Raw genomic sequence first — 23,613 nt, 5'->3', positions numbered from 1 at the left:
AGATAACGGTGCCGGGTCCGTACCTTCCTCGGGCCGCTCGCTCTCCAGCAGCGCCACCACCTCGGTACCCTCCTCGCCGGAGCCCCGGACCTCATCCACGTCCACCACCGTGGCGGCGGGCGCTCGGGGCTCCCCCGGGGTCTCCGCCCGTCCAGAGCCCGACGGCTTGGGCCCAGCCTCCCGGTGTCTGCGGCCTCCGCCGCTCCTCTCGGCCTTTGCTCTCTTGTTCTCCTTGTGCGGGGACCTGCCGCCTCGCCCGCGAGACTCCCTGGAGGAGCTCCGCGCCCTCCTCTCCATCCTCAGAGCTGCTGGGCGGCCGGAGCAGCAGCGCGAGAGCGGCACGGGATCGCAGTCCCTGCGGAGTCGCTGCGGGTCTGCGTGGCTGGCCAGGGGGACCCTAAAGACAGTCGGTTGGGGGCTGAGGGCGAGGGGCGGGACCCCGGGGCCGTGGGCGGGGCCGTGGCGGGGCGCACCCGGAACCCCGACGGCTGTTTTCCGTGGAGCTGTGGACTGCGTCCGCCGACTCCCACGGCCGGGGCGGCGCTGAAGCAGAGAGGCCTGGGTGGGAGAGCCGGCGCCGGGTAGGGTGCGGGCGTTGAAAAGTGCGTGTCTGCAGGTGGCAGCCCGGGCTGCGAAGACTCAGTTCCTAGAGGGTTCCTAACGTGATGCTAGAGGACTGAGGGAGATACAGAAGCTCATCGCAGGCTTTGGTTTCTCTTCAGAACGAATACATCTTTTGCCTTTTACTGCAGATTTCCGTGGAGAGTAACAGCTGTTAGTAACTTTTTTTTTTTTTTTTTTTTTTTTTTTAGGTCCTGCTTGGGCAGGGCCAAGTAAAAAAGAAAAAAGAAAAAAAACCACAAAAAGTCATCGAATTAGGGTGACTTTAAGGTAAAATCAGAAATTTCCCCTCAACCCCCAACTTTCCTTCTTGGAGTCGTCTCAAGGATGCCTTTCTCTCCTCCCTACTTATTTCTTATTTTATATCCTGGCCCTAGTTGTTCTACAGATGCATTAACCCGTAATGATGCTGGTTGATTCCTCCTGGGAGTATTTACATTTTAAAAGGGATGAAAGGAAACTCTCTTTGCGATGCGTTTCGTCTCTGTTATTATTTAGCGTCTTTATTAATGCTTACGCCTGATGTTGATGATGCAATGCTTCTTGAAGAATCATAGGCAGGAAGGGATCTGGTCTAACTTCTGTTTTTAGGAAGGGACACTTTGTCCCGTGCTTCCATGATGAAAGCAGGACTTGGGCTTTTTCAGGGTTCACTGGCCAGGCTGGATCTAGCAACGAACTGGAGAGCTACCTCACCCTCTTCTGAGGGACTTGAAACATTGAATAGGTTTCTCTCTCTTTCACTTTCTGTTAATAATTTGATTCTTACTGAAAGGGAGGTTGGTCAAGATAACCCATCACCCAAGATTTATGATACTACTCAGATAGTTCAGATCACATGATGGCAGAAATAATGTTCACTGATTTTTAAAATATTTCAATATTTATTGAATTCACACAGCAATAGCTTTTTTTCTCTCCCAAAACCTTATTAAAGACTGAGGACCTGAAGTAACTGAAGTGCATCTGGAAAAACCATTCCACTACTTTCTTCTATATGTTCCAGGTTAGGCCACTGCGAGTAAAGTAAATAAAAGATGAGCAATCCAGTCATTTAAATAGGTTTTTTTACTGTCTAAACCTGATCATTGCATGGGCTACCTAAGGAGGACAAGTATTTCCTCAGTTGATAGTTTCTGCCTACAACACTATAGTGAGAAAAATTCCAAAGCTGCATTTGGCTCATAGAGAGAAAGGTATCATGATTATTTCATATTCCCCTGAATTAACATTTGCTATTAAACACAGCTAGCATCTTTATCATCCTGTAGAGATTTCCCCATTAGACAAAGCGAGAAACTATTTGTAGCATTTACCAATGTTTTTCCTCAGCTTGGTCCTGTTATAAATTAATTTCATCCACGTCCCTAGCTAGACTCTTATACTAAAATCACATCTGTTTTTTCACTCCAAGAATGGAGCAGGATATCTGGTCAAATGATATTCTTGAAACTGTACTGTCTTTCAATAAGAGAGGAATTCCTTGTAGGAGAAAAACCAATGGGAAAAGGCCCTACTGGGTGTTGGAGCCCATACTGGACACTTGTTCTCAGTCACCTTTGCTCAATTTCCTTGGTTTCTTTGACCACTGACAAATTACATAATCATTACTTCGTGTTCTATATCTTTACCTAACAGCAATATAAGCAGCTGCTTATAACACAAGTCTGCTGGGGTTATGAGTGACAAAGACAACATCCGAGAAGCTGCATACCATTCCATGATAAAAAGGTCAATGCAGCATGGCTGGAAGGTGGAGGAGTTGGGGAGGGGAGTGCTGAGTTAGCAGGTAAGTCCAGCTGGCTGTCCTCATCTACTTTTGCAGGGATGTTGCTGTTTTCTTTTAGATTCCTTTTTAATTGAAAGTGTTGCTCATCTCTTTGCTGAAAATATGCTATGCACACATTCTGAAACTCTCAATGTTTTACTCCTTGTTTGGATTTGTTAAGAAACTGATCTGTGGGAACTGGGTTACTAGAAGAAAGGGAGGATCAATTAAAGCTATTTACTTTTGAGTTTATGTTTCCAAGATGAAAGGTTATGAAAGAGTACAAGGCTTTCTAAAGTATTACACTTATTCCCAGTTAGTGTTTTGAAGTATTATATCCATACGAATAAGTGAAGGCATGAATACTGATTTATATGGATTATTTAATGGAAGGCTGGAATTGATTGGCACTATATGACATTACAAATCCTTTTAGAGCTGGAAACTATAAGGACTTACTGAATTTGACTTTCTCAATTTGTAGGTGGCAGAGAGACTAAATAGAAGGGCACAATAGTGGTATAGGAAAGTGATGCCACTGACAGGCTGATCTATAGCTTTGGCAGTGGGGATGGCTTGGATTCAGGAAATATTTCTGAGGGAGAAAATGAAAATAATTTGGTAGTCTCATGGGGTTATGGAGTGGGGACCATGAAGGGATAGAGGACTTGAGAAAGATGGAGAGTTCAACCTTACTAGGCTGAGCAGCTGATCAGAAGTTACAGCTGCTTTGGTTGATCCACATCCCCTAACTCTTCTGCCCCCAAGCATCTTATGTTCCTACCCTCTTTGCTTTGAAATGCAGGTGTGGGCCTGTTAGGTGCAGGGATGAGATGAGACTTATTTAACTTCTCTCTCATTAATTCACTCCATAGATACTTAGTGAGCACCTACTACATGTATTGCACTGCTCACTCCTGAGGATTTAAAGGTAAGACATGGTGCATGCCCTTGAGGAGCGTATAGTATAACAGGGAGAGACAGATGTGTAAACAGACAAGTGTGATAAAGTGTGGTACATCCGGGTTTTTCAACCTCAGCACTACTGACATTTTGGACTGGATGATTCTTTGTTGTGGAGGGCTGTCTTGTACATTGTAACAGCATCGTTAGTATCGCAGCATTGTTAGCCGAATCCCTGGCCTCTGCCAGATGCCTGTAGCACTTCATTCCTAGTTGTGGTGACCAAAATTATCTTCAGATATTGCCAAGTGTTTGCCCCGTGGCATCAAACAAAATTGCTCCTGGTTGAGAACCACTCATCTATATGGTACTGTGAGAACACAAAGAAGGGAGTGAGTAACATTACCTGAGTGGAGTCAGAGGAGATCCAGTTTGGACCATACTGGGATGAATAGGTGATACTTAGGCGGACTTTGAGAGCTGGGCCTTCCAGCCAGAGGAAACAGTACAAAATATAGCAGGTCAATCAGTGGCTTGACAAACTGGCAAAAGGAGGCCAGAGAGCTAGGCAGCCCAATAAATGAAAAGCCTTTTCATATAAGAGAATTATATATTTATGTTTAATTTATATTTTATAAGAGAATTTATATTTTATCTTATTGCCAAAAGAAGCCATTGAAACATTATAAGCGAGGAAAATGGTAAGATTTGCAACTGAGAAGAGTCACTTTATGGACAAGGTGGAAGGTGAATTGAAATGGGAAGAGGATGGGCCGGGCCTGGTGACTCACGCCTGTAATCCCAGCACTTTGGGAGGGTAAGGCAGGCGGATCATGAGGTCAGGAGATTGAGACCATCCTGGCTAACACAGTGAAACCCCGTCTCTACTAAAAATACAAAAAAAAAAAAAAAAAATTAGCCGGGTGGGGTAGCAGGTGCCTGTAGTCCCAGCTACTCGGGAGGCTGAGGCAGGAGAATGGCGTGAATCCGGGAGGCAGAGCTTGCAGTAAGCCAAGATCATGCCACTGCACTCCAGCCTGGGTGACAGAGCGAGACTCTATCTCAAAAAAAAGAAGCAAAAGAAAAAGAAATGGGAAGAGGATGGAGGCAGAGAGACCAGTGAGGAGACTCTTGCAACAGTCCAGGTGAGAGGGAGGATATGAGTTATGTTTACAGGGACAAGTGATGACTCTCAGGACTCCAATCAAAGTGATTGGTGAATGGGGCTGACATCCAACTGAGGGAATACAAGAGAGGAAACAGATTTGTGTAAAGGTGAGTGGGCCAAGTTCAGCCTCAGAGGTATTGAGCTAGAAGTGTCTGCAGGTATTCTCTCTAGAAATGTACAGTGGGCAATGAAATATTTAGGTTTAAAGTTCAGGAGGGATTATGTTTCTGAAGCCAAGATCCTGACTCTTTCACTAGCTGCTGACTGTGGCTCCAGCATCCTGTGCTGGATTTTCAAAAGAAAAACACAGAAGAGGAAACAGCACATGGCGAAGTGATCCTGGCCAGCGATGGTTTCAATATACTTTATTATCTTTCTGGGTTTTTTTTCACTAAAGATACATTGCTGGGCTGGGCGCAGTGGCTAACGCCTGTAATCCCAGCACTTTGGGTGGCTGAAGCGGGTGGATCACGAGGTCAGGAGTTCAAGACCAGCCTGGCAAAGATGGTGAAACCCGTCTCTACTAAAAATACAAAAAATAATTAGCCAGGCATGGTGGCAGGTGCCTGTAATCCCAGCTACTCAGCAGGCTGAGGCAGAGAATTGCTTGAACCCGGGAGGCAAAGGTTGCAGTGAGTGAGCTGAGATTGCATCACTGCGCTCCAGCCTCGGCGACAGAGCAAGACTCTGTCTCAAAAAAAAAAAAAAAAAAAGAAACAATTTCCTGTTTCTGGCTTGTGTGACCCTGAGGACTCTATTTTGTCCCTTTATAGTTCAGCGTTATGGAAGAGGTATGGTGGGGAGGGAAGGGATGCAGAGAGAAGAGGGGACAGATAGGGAGAGGGAGAGGGTGATCCTAGCGCAGTGCTTCCAGTCTTTTCCCATTCAAGGACAGAAAATGATACATTTGAATAGCATACTGGGGCAACTTGAGGGGATTTGAGGGTATCTGTATAGGGCTTGGTGAAAAAATTAGTTTTTGATATATAATCATAGTTTTAAAAAGTGTTAGGGATTCAATATCAGTAAACTAAATTTGTATACAAATATTTAAAAATTTTAAAATAGAATCTTGAGTTTGCTTCCATAGATATAAATTTTATGTTTGAAATGACTACATAAAATTCCTAATCAAAATTTTTTAAATGATGAACTCTAAATTTTTGTTACCATGAATGAGAAACGTGTTCCACAATTTTAAAAGCTTTAAAAATAATTTTTACAATCACTTAAAAATTTACAGCAGTTAAACTTAAAGAATCTAATTTCTGTCATCAACAAATGTAATTTTGATGTTTCTTGTGATAATGTGAATGGGTGTCAAATCTAATCAACTTTTTCTTTAAACTTATTTCAAAATGGCCAGGTGTGGTGGCTCACGCCCGTAATCCTAGCACTTTGGGAGGCCAAGGCAGGCGGATCAGGAGGTCAGGAGATCGAGACCATCCTGGCTAACATCCTGGCTAGCACTGTATCTACTAAAAATACAAAAAAATTAGCCAGGCATAGTGGCACGCACCTGTAGTCTCAGCTACTTGGGAGGCTGAGGCGGGAGAATGGCTTGAACCCAGGAGGTGGAGGTTGCAGTGAGCCGAGATTGTGCCACTGCACTCCAGCCTGGGTGACAGTGTGAGACTCCGTCTCAAAAATAAATAAATAAATAAATAAATAAATAAGTAAATAAATAAAATGTATTTCAAATAATAATGAGGCTGGGCACAGTGGTTCATGCCTGTAATCCCAGCACTTTGGGAGTCTCAGGCAAGAGGATCTCTTGAGCCCAAGAGTTTGAGACCAGCCTGGACAACCTAGAAAGATCTCTGTCTCTATTTACAAATGAATGAACTGAATGAATGAGTGAAATAATGGATGAATGGATGGGAAAAGGAAAGGAAAAGAAAGGAAGGGAAAGAAGCTCTAGGGAGCCCAACACATGCATTATTAAGAGCTGTCGCAGTGCAGCTAGAGTAGACTCCCCACCTGTCTTTCTCTGTGCTGTGCAGTCTCCATGTGCAAGGGACCACAAACTTCACCCAGAAGTGAGAGCAGAAGCAGGTCCTTGACAGCGCTTAGCTTCTTGCAGCAGATCAGTGTGCTGGATGGCTTTTACCATGCCACCTGGAGGCCTGTGGCACGCCAGCCAATCCCACTTGGTTGCCTTCTAAAAAGTCTGGGTGTAGGCTACTTTGGTCTGGAGGTTCCCGGCATCTCTCTAACCCCCAACCCTAAAGCTATCCCTATGGGCTGAGAAAATTAGTATTAGACTGCACACCTGTAATCGATTTGGGGCAACAGAGGTGGGAAACTCCTCTACAGCATGCATCAGAATCACTTGGAGGGCCTGTTAAAGCATAGATTGCTGGACTCATCCTCCCCACCCCTACTTTCTGATTCAGCAGGTTGAGTGAGGCCTGATCATGTGCATTTCTAGCCAGTTCCCAGGTGATGCTGTTGGTCCAGAACTACGCTTTGAGAGCCAGTATGATACAGGTTAAACAAAAGTGTTTTCTAAATACTCCATTTACAGCAGCCCCATTCTCACTGTCTTATTCTGGTTTATTTTTTGTAAGATCCTTTATCATTACTTGATGTCGTATGTTATATATTTTATCTGCTTAATGCTTGTCTTTGGTAATGTCCAGAAAAACAGAAACTTTGTTTTGCTTACTGTTGTAGTCCCATCTCTTAGGACAGAACTTGGCACACAGTAGGAGCTAAAAGATATTTGTTGCATGAATGAACATGCCGTTTGGAAGGCATTAGCCAAAGCTAAAACTATGAGATTGAGAAAGCTGACCTAGGAAGAAGGGAATGGATAAAAAGGCGAAGAGCCGGCCGGGCGTGGTGGCTCATGCCTGTAATCCCAGCACTTTGGGAGGCTGAGGCGGGCAGATCACCTGAGGTCAGGAGTTCGAGACCAGCCTGGTCAACATGGTGAAACCCCGTCTCTACTAAAAATACAAAAATTAGCTGGGCGTGGTGGCAGGCGCCTGTAATCTTAGCTACTTGGGAGGCTGAGGCAAGAGGATCACTTGAACCTGGGAAGTGGAGGTTGCAGTGAGCCAAGATCGTACCATCGCACTCCAGCCTGGGGGACAAGAGTGAGACTTGCTCTCAAAAAAAAAAAGGCAAAGAACCAAGGACAGACCCTGTATTAAATGTACATTGGCATTAACAGAATAACAAAAGCAGGAAATAGAGCAGAATGCTAGGAGCCAAGCCCAAAGCAACAGCATCATAGAAACCCACAGAGGAGAGATTTTCAGAAAGGGAGGAGACACCAACAGTAAACAGCAGAGATCATGTAAGATGAAAAGTCTGTAAAACTTGTCAATTAGTAGGTTTGCCATTGATGATTTTGGTAAAAGAAAGATGTCCTGAGTAGCAGGCTAATTGCTATGGACTGAGTAGTGAATGGTGGATGAAAAGGTGGGAAAAAAACTGAGTGTAGATTGTTCAAGGATTTGGTCACAAAGGAAAAGCTGGAGTGGGAGGTAGTTCAAGAGAAAGTGTTTATTTCTCCTTCCTGCTATCTTTCTCCTCTCTCTGTGTCTGTGTTGTGTGTATGTAAGATCAGAGCATAATTTTATGCTATAGGAAAGTAGTCTGTGTAGAAGCATTGAATATACAGCATTGTGTAATAGTAACCAAAGGGTAAGGTCACGATCCTAGAGGAGCTAGGGGGGATAAAATCAAGAGTAGGATGAATGACCCCCTCACCCCCCGAGACCAGAAGGAAAGACATGATGGGGACTAGTTTAGAGGACTGGGCTGAAAGTTGAGGAGGTTCACGTATGAGAGCCTCCATTTACTCTGGGTGGTTTGGAGCAAAGTTATCTAGTGGTAGAGCAGGAGTAGGGTAAGAAATGTAAGAGCAAAGGCAAAGGCTTGGAGTCATTGCTGCAGGAAATAGACTTGAACAATGGTATCCGATGGACCCAAATTGGGGTTCTCTCTCTCTCTCTCTCAGCTGTTTTCTAGGGCAGGAATGCTGGGAGGAGCAGCTGCAAATTAAAATACACTCCCACAGGCAAGCAAGGATGGGAGGCAGTCATGTGGAGGGAGTTAATTACCAGAAGAACAGTGGGCTCCAGTCATCGTAATAGGCAGCAGGGTGGAAAACACATTGGTCTGGCCCAGGAGCTCTCTGGTTGTGGTTAAGTAATTTCAGGAACCCAAGGAATGAACTCAACAAATAACCCATTAAGTCTTTTTGGTTTATATAACAAAAACAAACCGGCCAGTGACTCACGCCTATAATCCCAGCATTTTGGGAGGCCAAGGTGGGAGCATTGCTTCAGTTCAGGAGTTTGAGACTAGCATCGACAACATAGCAAGACCCCTACCTCCCTCTCCAAAAAAAAGTTAAAAAAAAAAATTAGCTAAGTATGGTGGAGCATGCATGACTATCTACTCAGGAGGCTGAGGAGGGAGGACTGCTTCAGCCCAGGAGTTCAGGTCTTCAGTGAGCTACGATCATGCCACTGCATTCCAGCCTGGACAACAGAGTGAGATCCTGTCTCTAAAGAAACCAAAAATCAACCCACAAAACACAGCTTTATGTCTGGGGAACAGAGGCCTCTCCTGAGCAAGAGAGATACAACTTGTCACCCTGTTACCAGCATTAAATCAGATCCCAGATCCACAGCCTTTTGAGCATAACCCAAATATTCTTGAATGAGGACGCTGTGGAAATACTGTACCTAAGACTGCATGCAAACTTTCATCTCCCCAAAGAGTTTGTGCTCCCTTATAGATAACTGCTCTGGAGAAAAGGAAATACTCAAACTTTTTAGTGAATATCATAAGCAAATCCCAAACTAACACTAATTTCTGGGACCCAAAGTGTTGCTGTTTGCCATCAACATTTTGAGCTTATAAAGGTTGGGTGACAAAAGAACTGAATTCTGGCCCAGGTTCACCTTTGGGCAGGGCTAGCGGGACTGTGAATTCATCCTGTGGTTAAGGGCCCTAGTTGCCAAGTGAATAGCTGGAATAGGTAATCTTAGCAACTGGCAGAATTCCTACATTGGTACACTCACCCATGGTGTAAGGGCTATTCCGGTAGGAAGTACCAAGTGGGGTGCCAAAACAGTACATCAAAAGCAATGCCATATTCCTGGAGAACTGCAGAGATACGTGTTACCATCAAAGGAGAGAAAGATACTACTGTGATGGTTCCCACCTCATTCCCGTTCACTTCACAGATCAGCTGCCACAGATGACTGATAGGTCTTGGTTACTGCAAACCCAATCAAGTGGGGACTCTAAGGGTAGTTACTGTTCCCACATGGAGTCTTTCTAATGAAGCAACTTCACACAGCCTCTGCCACTTGCTTTGCAGTTATTGATCTGGGATTTAACTCCAGAATATCTTTGTAAAAACTCTCTCTTTTTTATATTATGCACCAATAACTTTTTGATTCAATAATATATTTTATGTTTTTATTGACTATCACTCATATATTCTGGTTCACATCTGTATATGAGTTTCTTCACTTTAAAATGGGCGTCATAATTGTACCTTTTTCAGAGTTACTGGGAAGAAAATGAGATAATCTGTGTAGAGCGCACATAGTATGTGCTCAATGTCTGTTGCCTCATCTGTTGGGGATGAGAATCTGGGACATCTTTTTTGTAATTCGTTGTTCATTCTGCAGGAGTCACTTTCAAGTCATTCAGTGAGATGATAAACCTTCTGAATCGTTTCATGTCTGAGGATGTTTTTATTTTCTCTCACTTCACTGTTGGTTACCCTAAAGGATTCCAGAGTTAGCCCTGAAGATACTGCCATTGAGAAATTCAAGGGCAAACTAATTTCCATTGTTTTATAGGTAACGTTTCCATATAAAAGTCTCTTGATTCTCTTTCTCTTATAGTTTACCTAGGACAAGATCTTTTTTCATTAATCTGAGAACTCTGAGTGGGCCCTTTTAATAAGACGTGTTTTGGTGCAAATTTGGGACATTTTCTTCTTTTTAACTCTCCAACCCTCACCATCATTCTTGCTGGTTTTCGTATCTACAATTTTTGTCATTCAGATGTTGCAATGTTTAGATCCATTTTCCATGTCTTATAATTTTCCTTTTTGTTAATTTGCTGTTCAGCCCTGCCCATTCTGCTATAAGCCAGTCCATAAGTCTTATTTTCTATCTTTCAGGGATTCCTCAATATTCCTGGCTCATTGATGGAACATTTTGTTCCCTTGGCTGGAAAAAAAAAAAAAAAAAAAGCATTATGTCTTCAGATTTAAAGAAGGCCGAGGCCAGGCGCCCGGAGCGGCGCAGCCACACTGACCGGGGATCAGCCCTTGGCCCTTGGCCCCCGGCCCCGGCGCTCGGGGCTCGGAGTTCGGAGCTCAGCGGATGCCAGGGCTTTTAATGGCTGCTCGGCGGAGCCGGGCCTAGGGCTGGAAAGAGGCTGCGTCACAGGAAGGCGCCCCAGCGAGCCTCCTCCTGGGCCCGTCACGCCCGCCGCGGGGCGCTCCAGGTGGGGGCAGTGGGGGCGCGCTTCCCCCTGGTGACTTACTGACCCGGGACGCCGGGGTCCGATCGCTCGCAGCAGGCTTGCCGGCCGCTGGTCCCGGCTATGAATTGAGACCACCGCGCCTGCTACGCCCGTGCCTTTCTTCTCTAGCCTCCTCCGCCCGCCGCCCGCGGGCCGCCTTCCTGGGGGGATGCTGGCTCCGGGCGTGGCGCCTGCACCATAAACTACCGGCAGCAGCTGGCCAACTCGGCTACTATCCGGGCCGACATCCAGCGCTTCCAGTGGGTCCACCACAACGTCTACTCCACCTGTGAGCTGCTGGGGTGCGTGGAGGAGCCGGTGCTGCAGAACCAGATCTGGGAGCACGTCATTGCCATGGAAGATGCCTTTGTGAACAGCTAGGAACGGACGCTGAGTCTGTCCGTCCCGGAGCTCAAAGTGGTGGCAGGTTCAAGAAAGAGATTGTTGTTGATGGACAGAGCTATCTGCTGCTGATTAGTGACGAAGGAGACCCCCCCCCGGAGGCGCAGTTTGCCATGTGGGTGGACACAGTTATATTTGTCTTCAGCTTGGAGGATGAAATAAGTTTCCAGACGTTTACTGCAGTCAAATGGCCAACTATCGGAACATGAGCGAGACTCCTCTGGTTCTGGTGGGAACCCAGGATGCCATAAGTTTCACTAACCCGAGGGTCATTGATGATGCCAGGGCAAGGAAGCGCTTCAATGGCCTGAAGCCGTGCACGTACTACGAGACGTGTGCTATGTACCGGCTGAACGTGGAGAGGGACTTCCAGGAGGTTGCCCAGAAGATTGTTGCCACAGGGAAGAAGCAGCAGTTGTCCATAGGACTCTGCAAGTCGCTGCCCAATTCTCCAAGCCATTCCGCCATCTGTTCTGCACAGGTGTCCCCCATGCACATCAGCTAGATAAATAATGGAGGTGGGAATTTAAGTGACTATTCCTCCTCCATTCCATAGACCCCCAGCACCAGCCAGAAGGAACTTCAGATGGATGTTCCTCCCACTGCCAACACGCCCATGCCCCTAAGCAGTCCAAGCGGGGGTCCAACCGGTTCACCTCTCAGAAAGGGAGCGACCCAAAGAGAAGAAAGGCCTGGAGAGTTGTGCGTACAGCATCAGGAGCAGCCAAGCCATGCCAATTATACAGGGCATGCTGTTGAAGCAAAGTGGCAAATCGTTGAATAAAGAATGGAAAAAGAAATATGTCACCCTGTGTGACAATAGTGTGCGAACCTATCATCCAAGTTTACATGATTACATGCAGAATGTTCATGGTAAGGAGATTGACCTTCTGAGAACTACCATGAAAGTCCCAGGGAAGAGGCTACCCTAAGCCACGTCGGCCTGCATGCCCATCTCCAGGTCTAAAACCAATGGCCTATCAAGTACATGAGGAGTTTACACATCTCATTCAATTCAGGGAATGTCACTAGTGCATCTGGGTCTCAGATGGCAAGCAGCATCAGCCTGGTCTCCTTCAACAGCCAACCAAATGGCATGCACCAGCGCTCCTACTCAGTCTCCAGAGTCAACCAGTGGAGTGAGGCTACAGTCATTACAAACTTGGCCATCAGCAGTGACATGGGGCTGGGTGACTCCGTATGCTCCAACCCCAGTAACTCCAGCACCACCAGCCCACCTCCCCTCACACCAACAGAAAGAAGCAATGTAGGCAGAAAACCACCAGCAACTTCAAAGCTGATGGCCTGTCCGACACTACCAAAGAACAAGAAAACTTTGAGTTTATCATTGTGTCCCTCACTGGCCAAACGTGGCACTTTGAAACCACGACGAATGAGGAGTGGTACACCTGGGTCCAAGCCATCAAGTGCCAGATCCTGGTCAGCCTGGCGAGCCTGCAGTCGTGCAAGAGCAGCAAGAACAAGTCCCAGCTGAGGAACCAGAGCGAGGCCATGGCCCTGCAGTCAATCCGACACATGCACGGGAACTCCTACTGTGTGGACTGTGAGACCCAGAATCCTAACTGGGCCAGTTTGAACTTGGGAGCGCTCGTGTGCATCAAGTGCTTAGTGATCCACTGGAATCTTGGCACCCACCTTTCCTGAGTCTGATCTCTGGACCTGGATGACTGGCCAGTTGAGCTTATCAAGATGATGTCATTCATTGGGAATGAGATACTCAACAACGTCTGGGAAGAGAGCAGCCAGGGATGGACAAAACCCTCAGTAGACTCCACAAGGGAAAAGAAGAAACAGTGGATCCATGCCAAGTACGAGCAGAAGCTCTTCCTGGCCCCGCTACCCTGCACGGAGCTGTCCCTGGGCCAGCACCTGCTGTGGGCCACCACAGACGAGGACCTGTGGACAGCCATCTTGCCGCTGGTGCACGGCTCCTGGGACGAGGTGAAAGAAACCTTTGGGGAGGGAGACAGAGACAGCTGCACTGTACTGCATCTGACCTGCCGCAAGGGAAATGTGGTCCTGGCGCAGCTCCTGATCTGGTACAGGGTGGACATCATGGTCCGAGATGCCCATGGGAACACAGCACTGGCCTACACCTGGCAGGCCTCCAGGCAGGAATGCATCAATGTGCTGCTGGAGTATGGCTGCCCCGACGAGCGCTGAGTGCTCATGGCTACCCCTAACCTGTCCAGGAGAAACAATAACCGGAACAACAGCAGCGGGAGGGTAGCCACCATCATCTGAGGAACAGTCGTGCCTGCCTGCCCGCCACACCCGGGATGCGGCAGCATTGCAGCATACTCACTTGGAAGTCGCAACACGTGAGTCCTGTTGCATCCCCTCCTCTTCCTGGTGGTTCCTCCTCCCACCCACCCACCCTCACCCCAAACAAAATCACAAAACCTGGACATCCTCAAGGGGTGAAGAGGCGGCTGGGAGACTGCAGAAGCAGCTCCTTTGCATAAACTCCCCTAAACCACAAGCAGGAGAGAGCGACAGGCCTTGGCTCTTTGATGATAGCACACAGCACAGGACCCTTGTCCTGGTGGCACAAGGGATGTGGATCTGAGGGGGAGGGGAGGTGAGGAACAAGGAGAAGGGGCAACTTTCCTTAACTGGCAGTTAAGCACATCAGTACATTTCACCTCTACCAAATGGAACACTTGGATTCCATCTCTTCTCTGAGGAGCTTGATGGCATAAATCAGAAGCAAGTACAGAGTTTGTCAGGTTTGAAGCCCTTATCATGGTATGTGTCAAATCAGTTGTAGGTAATCTGTCCAGGGAGAATACTGGCTTCATTACACTTGTGTAGTTGAGTTCTTCCAGCATTACTGCTGTTTAATAGAAGATGATTGGTCATCACCAAGAAGAAAGCATATTAGCCAAGGAGGTAGTTATGCAGCATGCTCTGGTGCTTACCACGTTGTGATCGCAATACTCTTAGAAGCATCATATTATTCCAGACATGTTCTTTCAAGCCCCTGGAGTCCTCCTTTCTAAATCACTGTCATAATTTAGTATCTGTTGAATTTTTCAGTTCAAAGGAAATGAGTTGCCGACTAACTTTCTTTTGACTGCAGTCTCCTTGGTACAAAAACAAAATGGGAAAAATAAGAATAACTCAGAAATTCAAAAGAAAATCACAAATTCAGCTAATAATAGCATTTTGAGTATATTTTGTAAACTAAATAAACACACAAAAGGCTATTTTTTCCCAACCATAAGAGATATTTTCTGTCCTTTTGCCGAGGTGGATGTGTTAGTCTCAGGCCTTCCTGGGCCACATTGCCCAACCCACACGGGCTTCTGTATTATGTATTTAGTTAAGATGTGTGAAAATATATTTGAATAAAAGAAGTTCATAAATATGTATTGATTTGTTTTACAGACAAATGGCACCTCTCTTAATTTATGAATTGAACTGGATGTGAACTAATAATGTGCAACTAGTTAAACTAGTTAAGAGGGTTACAGATCATTGTACATGGAAAATATTCCCAGCAGTAAACACTTCCATTAATGTGATCTACAGCTTTTAAAAAGGAGCATCTCAGAATAAGACGGTGGTACAATTTGCTTATTAAAATTGAGGGAAAAAAAAGACACACTGGAATACATTAGAAAGGGAAAAGAAGGAATGTGATTTCTCATGAATGAAAGCATGATTTAGATCTGATACGGCTTTTGCTAACCAAGACCAAGGGGCTCTGGCAAGACGGGGTGGTTTTTCCGAATGCCAACCCGAGGTGCCTTACAAAGGCAGCTGCCGATAGTTCTGTGGCACAGACTGGCTCCTGAGAACCCAGACGACCTTGACCCGGCACCCCCACCCTCCATGCCAGTACTTCGCCTGATTTCCATCGCCACGGTATCTGGCCGCTTCAGACATCGGGGGGGGTAGTCAAACGTAGTCAGCCAAACCATGGCATCCCTTAGGTTAAAAGAAAACGGGGTAGCTTTGCCCAGAGCCTATTGGCACTGTGGGGGGGGGGGGTGGAGAGAGAAGGGTTGTCACGATGGAAGACGAGGACACTAGTCTCATGTAGCACAGAAACACGAAGCCACACGCGCTGGCACAGCCTCCGAGGTGTTCCTTGCTCTCTCATATTAAACCTTACATTTTATAGGGGAAAAAAAAAGAAGGAAGATAAGGTCGTTGTGTGTGCTCAAGCCTCTTTGTTGGTTCAAATTATTTGGTTATTTTGGTCTGTCTTGTTTCTTTAATTAGACTGTACATTTTAAGGTACAAGCCTTTCTATTATACAATGCCTCCCTATTCTGTATCTCTTAAACTACTGTTTTCTGGTTTTCGAGGACTTTGTAAATCTGGCTTATTCTACCAAACCAACAAATATATCCAGATAAATCTCCAGTTGCACCTAGAATGTTGTCCACTCATTTAAAAAGGTCTCCTAGCCCCACTCATTCCTTCATCAGGGAGCCAGAGTTGCATTGAGCTCTGCAGGGATTCTCCACCAAGAATCAGAATTGTCTGTGATTTTCCTCAAATGAATCCAGAGCTATTGAATGAGAATCTCTGCTTATCAGACCCGTGCATCCTTTTCTCCTCTTAAATAGTCCCGCAGGTGATTCTGAGGCCCACACGGTCCGCTTCCCTCCCTGCGCCCGGCCGGGCCCCCGCTCTGGAGGTGGTTGGATTGGTCTAAGTGCTGTAGCCCCACCTTCTCACCACTTCGGAGGAGGTAGGCGCCTGGGATCCTGGAAGGCGGCCCGCCTCTGCAGCCCGACCCAGCGGCTCCTGAGACTGGGGCGGACCTCACACCTGACCCCCGAGCGGCTAATCCTGCCCAACCGTCCCACCGGTCACGTGCCCTCGGGGCTGGAACGCTGCGCCCCGGGGTCGGCCTCCCGGTCAGGGGGCGCCGGTGCGCAGGCGCGCGGGGCGGCCGTCGCAGCTACCTTCCTGCGCCGCTTCCGAGAGGGCGTCCTAGTCTCTACCCGGCCCGCAACGGCAGTGTTGGCGTCAGGGTGCGGTGGGGGCAAGACGGGTGACGGGCAGCTGGGCGGTGCCGGGCCGAGAAAGGCGCCTCACCTGGCGCCTCTCGCCTTCCTTTTCACCTCAGGTTGCAGAGAGCCGCCAGGGCAGGTGGAAGGGCCACGCCCCGCTCCCGCGAGGGGCACCGAGAGATGCTGGGGGAGGGGCAGGGACCCCAACCCTAGACCAGGTAGGCGGCGGGCGAAGATTGGCGATACCTTCAGGTAAGAGGGAGCGGGGAGCACCCCCTCGGCTTGGGGTGCCGGAGGTGTGCGGCGGGAGCCTTTCCGTGGGGCCCTCGCACTGCAGGGCGGAGGCGGCATTGCGTTGGCCTCAGTTCCTAGTCCTGGTTCCCGAGGAGCCCCTGAAGGCTTCGCATAGGAAGTTTGCGTTGGAGTCGAACACCCCACAGGAACCCCAGTTAACGCCTCCCCATGGCCAGGGGCAGAGTTCTTGACACCTGTAGCCTAATCAACGCAGGTGGAGATTCAGGGCTTGAATCGCCCGGCCACGTGCAATCCGCAAGACACCCTCTGGGTACTGCTTCTGCCTTATTACCCTTAAAACAGGCGTCTCAGTTATTTGTATCCCACTGTTGGTTGTTTAAAAAAAAATCTTTTTTCATGGGTTTGCCCCCTTTTCCTCATGAGCTGCGTTTCTGTCTTCAGTCCTGTAGGACACAATGTCTGAACAAGAGCGTATACAGGAATGTCTGCGGAAGGAAATAAGATCACTTCTCATTTCCACCAAAGATGGTTTGAGCCCACAGGAGTTGGAGAAGGAGTACCTTTTGATGGTTGGCAACCATCTACCACTCCGAATCCTTGGGTATCGGTCCACTATGGAGCTGGTATTGGACATGCCTGATGTTGTTAGTGTCTGCCATGGTGCAGGTGGTACTGTAATACTGAAAGGTAGGTTTAAGATTTTTGAAGGTCTGTAAACTTTGTAATAAAAACAATTGCTTAGTAAATAATTATTCTAGTTCTGCAGTTATTTATGCATCCCAGCCAGTGGATTTTAATTTGGCGGGGGAGGGAGACTCATAGGTGCTTTTGAGGTTGTGGGCAAAGTTAGAACCTCTGCGAAATGAACCATTCCCCAGACAATCGTGCACTCACAAAAACTACATTTTTACATGTGATTTCAGGTTATTGGACCTTAAGTCGGGAGAAATAAAAAAAGAACTTCTTAATTATAAAAACATGTTTTAAATTCCGTGAAGCACAAGAAAAAACTGTTGTAGGGAAGTTTGCACTTCATCCCAAGGGTTTCAGATCTGTCAGGAGTCAATTAGTTGTAGTAATAACACATTAAGTTATCTTTTCTTCAGCTGGTAGAAGAGCTAGCAAGCTGTTGCCTAAAATGCAAGAAATCGAGGAATCAAGAGTTACTGTTTATCGTGTTGCCTGGATAAACAGCTCCTTGGAGAGTTAAAAACTATAAACACAGATACTAAGGATAAAAAAGGGAGTAAGTTTTCTACCTAAATATGATTTCTTTTCTTCACATCTCCTTAGCCATTCCAGATGAATCTACCAAAGGAATAGCAAGTTTAGTTGCAAAACAGAGGAGCAGCCATAAGGTTCGAAACTCCATGCATAAGGGAAGACCTAGTATTTATTCTGGACCAAGATCTCATCGGCGAGTACCTTACCGAGGAAGGGTTGCCCCTATTCTTCCAGCTGTTGTGAAGAGTGAGTTGAAGGACCTGTTGGCGTTATCTCCTGTTCTCCTTTCTGATTTTGAAAAGGCATTTGCCAAAAGATTTGGACGATCATTCCAGTACATGCAATATGGATTTCTCTCTATGTTTGAAGTGCTGAATGCAGCTTCAGATGTCATTTCTGTAGAGCAGACCAGAGCAGGTTCTTTGTTGATGCTAAAGAAGAATGTAACAGAGGAAAAGCAGAGAGGATGTCCAGCAGGTATGCATGTGAGCAAGTGTTGGAGCAGTCCTGGCACATAAAGGGGTGTGTAATGGCTAAGGTCCATGAGTTTGTTAGAGTTGTAGCCTGGCTCTACTACTTGCTAGCTCAGTGGTCCCGGGCAAACTGTTCAATCTACTTAAATCTACTTAAACCTTTGTTTCCTCATCTTTAACATAGAATTAACAATGTTTGCCTCTCGGGGTTGTGTTGAGGACCTTACATGAGGTGAGTTCTGTAAAGTCTCTGGCATTTAGTAAGCTGATAATAAGTGGTAGCTGTTATTATTTTAAAAACTACAAGATCAGCTCTCTCTATAACACTGTAAGTGAACTTTACATGAATGTGTTCATGTAAATAAGCTATATGGAAAATGAAAAGTTAAAATATTTAAATGATTAGCCTTAACCCTGCTAATCTTTGCCATCACTGGGGCTTATCCTAGGGGACACTTTGGTAATTTTTGTGGTGTAATAATAACCACCTTATCTGTATAGCATTTTACCTTGCATTCTCATTACCGTACTAGGTAGGGTAAGTAACCGTGTCTTATAGATAAGGAAATCAAAGCTCAGGAAAATTAAATGGCTTTTCCAAAGCCACATGGCTGAAAAAGTGGTACAGCTAGAGTTAGATACCCAGCTGTTATTGCTGCCCATGCAGTGAGTTTCTGCCCAGCTGCTGTGTACATTAAAGGCTCAAGAGACCGATGTGACCATCTGTATAGTATCTCCCTTGACAATATATGGTTTCTACACTGAGCATAGCCGGAGCCTACTTGGGAGCATTCTGTGCCTATTTCAGTGATTTTCTTTTTCTCTGAAATCTGTATTTAGATTAACGTAGGTGAACCTTGAGGATGTGTTGCATGTTTATAAACCAGTATTTACACTGTGCTGGGTGATGTAGTTTGAGGATATGAGGATATACTTGGATAGGGAAGGCTCTGGAGGCCAGTAAGTGTTTCAAGTCTAGCCCTCAACTTTATCAGTATTCTTGAAGTCCTAAAACTTGGAAGGACTAACTCATACTATTAAACGTGCAAGAGGTTGAGTTGTAGAAAGCACTTTACCAATTTATTGAGTAGTGGGGGGTGAATATTCCTTTCCAGTGATTTTGTTCATGTTCTCCATCCATGGTTCCTACTTCTATCATCAGGATATCTTGAAGTCAACTAGTGGGTTTTTATTTTGTTTTGTTTTGTTTATGAACTTGGCCTTAGGGTAAAGAAAGAGCTAGGCTGTGGTGAAGTCTGGTGATGTATCTTTCATGTCATACAACAGAATACACCTCTCCAGTGGTATTCCCCCTTCCTACAAATCTTGAAGAATTTATACTTTTTTCTGTAGCTTTTCATCCTCCCAGAACTGTGATACTACTAGTGGTTTTCCAGTTTGAAAAGCATAGTGCTAAGCAGGCTCCTTGGAGACTTTTTTGTCTCCTAAATAGGATACAGCTTTTTACGTATTGAATCCCACCTCTCTGTAATTATATTCAGGTGACCTTAAGTCGACTTTTAGATAGCCCCAACCTTTTTGGTAACAGTTATGATCCCTGTCTTCCTCTGTGGATGACTAATAACTTATACTATATGTAAGTTTTGGCTTGATATAAAATTGTAAGCTTTCTTTTATTAATTTTTACTTCTAAGTTGAAGGCAATTAGCTCACAGTAGCCTCTATATGTAGCCACCAGAAAATGAAATAGAAGGTGCTAGTGACAATTTTTCTCTCTTCTTCTATTACTCACAAAAGGTAAAATTTTTACCCAGCCATTTAGAATGAAACAAGGGTCATACTCCGCAGGCTTTCCAGTAGCAAAGGCATGCTTTTCACAACCCACTTCAAACATGGAACCACAGAAGCAAATAATGAGCATGGAAAAGACTTCCAAGTTAAATGTAGTGGAGACTTCAAGGCTGAATCATACTGAAAAATTAAACCAGGTGAGAGATAAGAATTTGGAGATATAAATATACGATGTTTTTAAATTCAGTGGTGTTGACACTTTGATCTGATAGAAAAGTTGACCTTTTAAAAACTGAAGTCATTCAGTTATTTCAAATTTGACTAAGCATTTCCTATGGTTCTGTAGATTAGTAAGCAGTGAGAAGTGGAGTGAAAGAAGAGTACAATTGTATCACCTCCACGGTTTCCACTATTTTCTGCAAATGACTCCCAACTCCCAAACCTGTATCTCTGGTTTCAGTTCCTCACCAAAGTTACAGAAGCATATTTGTAATTTACCTCATGAATATCTTCTGAATGGCTGCTCCTGAGCATAATAATCCTGGTATTTTTCTGTGACTGTAAATGCTGAAGGATTTTGAATAAAATCTATTAGAATATAACCGATAAATGCCTGGCTAAATCATCATGTTAACAACTTAAGTTAGAGCTCAGAACTAGTACATGGACATTAAGTTCAAAACATGAAAATGCCTGATTTCTACTAAAATTAGCTTTAGTAACATAATTTACATGTAGTAAAATTTACTCATTTTAACCGTACAGTTTGAGTTTTGATTAATATATAATTATGTAATCACCATCAAAATAAAAAACAGAACGTTTCCATTACCCCCAAAAAAGCTCCTTCATGCCACTTTTGTAGTTTTTTTCCCCAACTGCAGCCACAGACTACCACTGCTTTCTATGATTTTGACTTTCCAGGAATTTCGTATAAATGGAATCAAACAGTATCTAAGCTTTTGTGTTTGGCTTTTTTAACTTAGTAGAATACTTCTGAGGTTCATCCAAGATGTATATATCAGTAATTTGTTCCTTTTTCTTGTTTGGTATTAGTCCATTATACAGATACACCTAAATTTGTTATCCCTTCCCCATTAGATGACATTTGGGTTATTTCCTCTTTGGTCCTTTACTTATAAAGCCGCTATCAATATTTGCATACATCTTGTATGGACATAGTTCATTTCTCTTGTGTAAATACCTAGGAGTTGGATTACTGCATCATATATAGTAAGTGTATGTTAATAAGAAATTGCCACTGTTTTCCAAAGTGGCTGTATGACTTTCCTTTCCCATGAAATATGTATAAGAGTTGTAGTTGTTACACATCTTTGTTAACATTTGGGATTGTCAGTTTTAAAAATATTAGCCATTTGAGTGGGTGTGTAGTGCTATCTCATGGTTTTAAGTTGGATCATAATAATATAATGATAATGTTGAACATCTTTTCACATGCGTGTTTGCCATTTGCATTTCCTTTTTGAAGTGTCTATTCAAATATTTTGCCAGTTTTATAAAACTGTGTTGTCATTGTATTGAATTGGAAAAATTTATATATTCTAGATATAAGTCCTTATCAGAGACATGTTTTGCAAATATTTTCTCCTGGCCTATGTTTGCTTCTTCATTTCCTTAATCCTGTGTGTTGTGGAAAAGTCTTTAATTTTGATACAGTCTAATTTATTCATATTTTTCTTTCTTTTCTTTTCTTTTCTTTTCTTATTTTTTTTTTTTTTGGTGATAGGGAGTCTCGCTTTGTCGCCCAGGCTGGAGTGCAATGGTGTGATCTTGGCTCACTGCAACTTCTGCCTCCCGGGCTCAAGTGATTCTCCTGCCTCAGCCTCCTGAGTAGCTGGGATTACAGGCGTCTGCCACCATGCCTGGCTAATTTTTGTATTTTTATTAGAGACAGAGTTTCACCATGTTGGTCAGGCTGGTCTTGAACTCCTGACCTCGGGATCCACCTGCCTCAGCCTCCGAAAGTGCTGGGATTACAGGCATGAGCCATCATGCCTGGCCCATATTTTTTTTTTATTCTTGCCTATCTAATGGATTTTAATCTGAAGTTACAAAAATTTTCTCCTACGTTTTCTTGAAGTTTTATGTTTTCAGTTCTTATATTTAGGTATATTATCCATTTCAAGCCAGATTTGCATAAGGTACCAGGCACAGATCACATTTTTCTGCATATAGACAGTTATTCCTTATTATTTTGGCACCTCTATCAAATCTATTGACCTCACACATCTGTAATTCTATTTTGAGACTCTGTTCAGGTCCATTTATCTACATGTCTGTTTTTGCCAATGCTGTACTATCTATTACTGTAGCTTTATAATATCTTAGTCATATATAGTTTTGTGTCAATAACAGAGATATTATCTGAGAAGTGTGTTGTTAGGTGATTTTATCATTGTATGATCATCCTAGAATGCAGTTGCACAAACCTAGATGGTATATAGCCTACTACACACCTACGCTATATGGTATAGCCTATTGCTCATAGGATACAAACCATTATAGCATGTTATTGCACTGAATGCCATAGGCAGTTGTAACACAATGGGGTATTTGTGTATCTAAACAGAAAAGGTACGGAAAAAATACAGTATTATAATCTTGTGGGACCACCATCATACAGGTGGTCTATTGTTGACCGTAAGTCATAATGCAGCCCATGACTAGTTAAGTCTTGCAACTTTGTTATTTTTTCAAAAATGCTTTGGATATTCTAGGTTTGCATTTGCAGATACGTTTAATTTGATACAAATCAACTTGTCAGTTTCTGCCAGAAATAAGATTGTGATCTTTTTAGAATCACATTGGATCTATAGATAAGTTTGGGGGAAAAATGACATCTTAACAATATCAAGTCTGCTGATTCAAAAACATGGTATATCTTCATTTATTTAGGTCTTTACATTCTCTCAGCAATGTTTTATAGTTTTCAGTGCATAAAGCTTGCATATATTTTGTTAAACTTATCCTTTATACCTTTCATATTTTTTAGCGATTATAAATGGTATTTAAAATTTCTAGTCATTGCTAATAGAAAATCAATTGGATTTTTTTTTTTTGGTATGTTGACCTTGTATCCTGTGACCTTGAGTCATGGTACTTGATAAATTCAGTTCTGTAATTCAGATCATTCTAGCAGCTATTTTGTAGAGTTTGGATTTTCTGCATAGACCGTCATACCATCTGAGAGTAAAGACAGTTTTACTTCCTTCTTTTCAATCTATCTTCCTTTCCTCCAACCCTTACCACACAGTGTAGGCTCGCTAGTATTATATAATATTAAAGAAATGTGAGAGTAGAAAAACTTAACTTGTTCCTAACTACATGGGGAAAATATTCAGTCTTTCATAATTATGATATTAACTGTAGCTTTTTAGATGCCTTTTATCAGGTTGAGGAAATTCCCTCCTATTCCTAGTTTCTCAGGTTTTTTTTCATGCATGTATGTTGAAATTTGTGATACTCTTTCTCCATACATTGAAGTTATTATAGGACTTTAAAAAAATTACTTTTCTTGGTTTTATATTC

The 23,613-nt window shown here is 44.3% G+C and overlaps 1 protein-coding gene, 1 long non-coding RNA gene and 2 pseudogenes across 12 annotated transcripts in view; 3 read left to right on the top strand and 1 right to left on the bottom strand.

The window, feature by feature from the left end:
* The first annotated feature begins 702 nt into the window (after positions 1-702).
* LOC116271923 lies at positions 703-797 on the top strand (annotated as a pseudogene).
* A 9,094-nt stretch (positions 798-9,891) lies between these two features.
* Positions 9,892-16,161, bottom strand: LOC108583108. The gene is made up of 3 exons (XR_002518676.1): positions 16,075-16,161; positions 14,312-14,476; positions 9,892-10,669 (listed from the first exon to the last, which is right to left on the bottom strand). It is a non-coding gene; the product is annotated as an uncharacterized LOC108583108 (long non-coding RNA).
* On the top strand, positions 11,377-14,983 carry LOC101001239 (annotated as a pseudogene). The gene has a single exon (XR_640240.4). The product of XR_640240.4 is annotated as an arf-GAP with GTPase, ANK repeat and PH domain-containing protein 1 pseudogene (transcript).
* Positions 16,162-16,258: 97 nt separating the features above from the next.
* Positions 16,259-23,613, top strand: part of TDRD5 (tudor domain containing 5) — a 94,887-nt gene continuing 87,532 nt past the window's right edge. For 5 of the 10 annotated variants that reach the window (XM_031658127.1, XM_031658124.1, XM_031658121.1 and 2 more), the window contains exons 1-5: positions 16,297-16,381; positions 16,477-16,612; positions 17,057-17,302; positions 17,909-18,316; positions 20,071-20,261. In XM_031658127.1, coding sequence (XP_031513987.1) covers positions 17,071-17,302; positions 17,909-18,316; positions 20,071-20,261 — 831 coding nt within the window. In that variant the 5' untranslated portion in view covers positions 16,297-16,381; positions 16,477-16,612; positions 17,057-17,070. Of the gene's footprint in view, positions 16,613-17,056; positions 17,303-17,908; positions 18,317-20,070; positions 20,262-23,613 lie in introns of those variants that run through there. The other 5 variants (XM_021930079.2, XM_021930057.2, XM_031658116.1 and 2 more) reach the window with 3 other exon arrangements.

Source organism: Papio anubis, chromosome 1 (assembly GCF_008728515.1).
Source record: "Papio anubis isolate 15944 chromosome 1, Panubis1.0, whole genome shotgun sequence".
Classification (NCBI taxonomy): domain Eukaryota; kingdom Metazoa; phylum Chordata; class Mammalia; order Primates; family Cercopithecidae; genus Papio; species Papio anubis.
The sequence above is the reverse complement of the archived record's forward strand: the minus strand, read 5'-3'. Positions and strand labels throughout refer to the sequence as shown.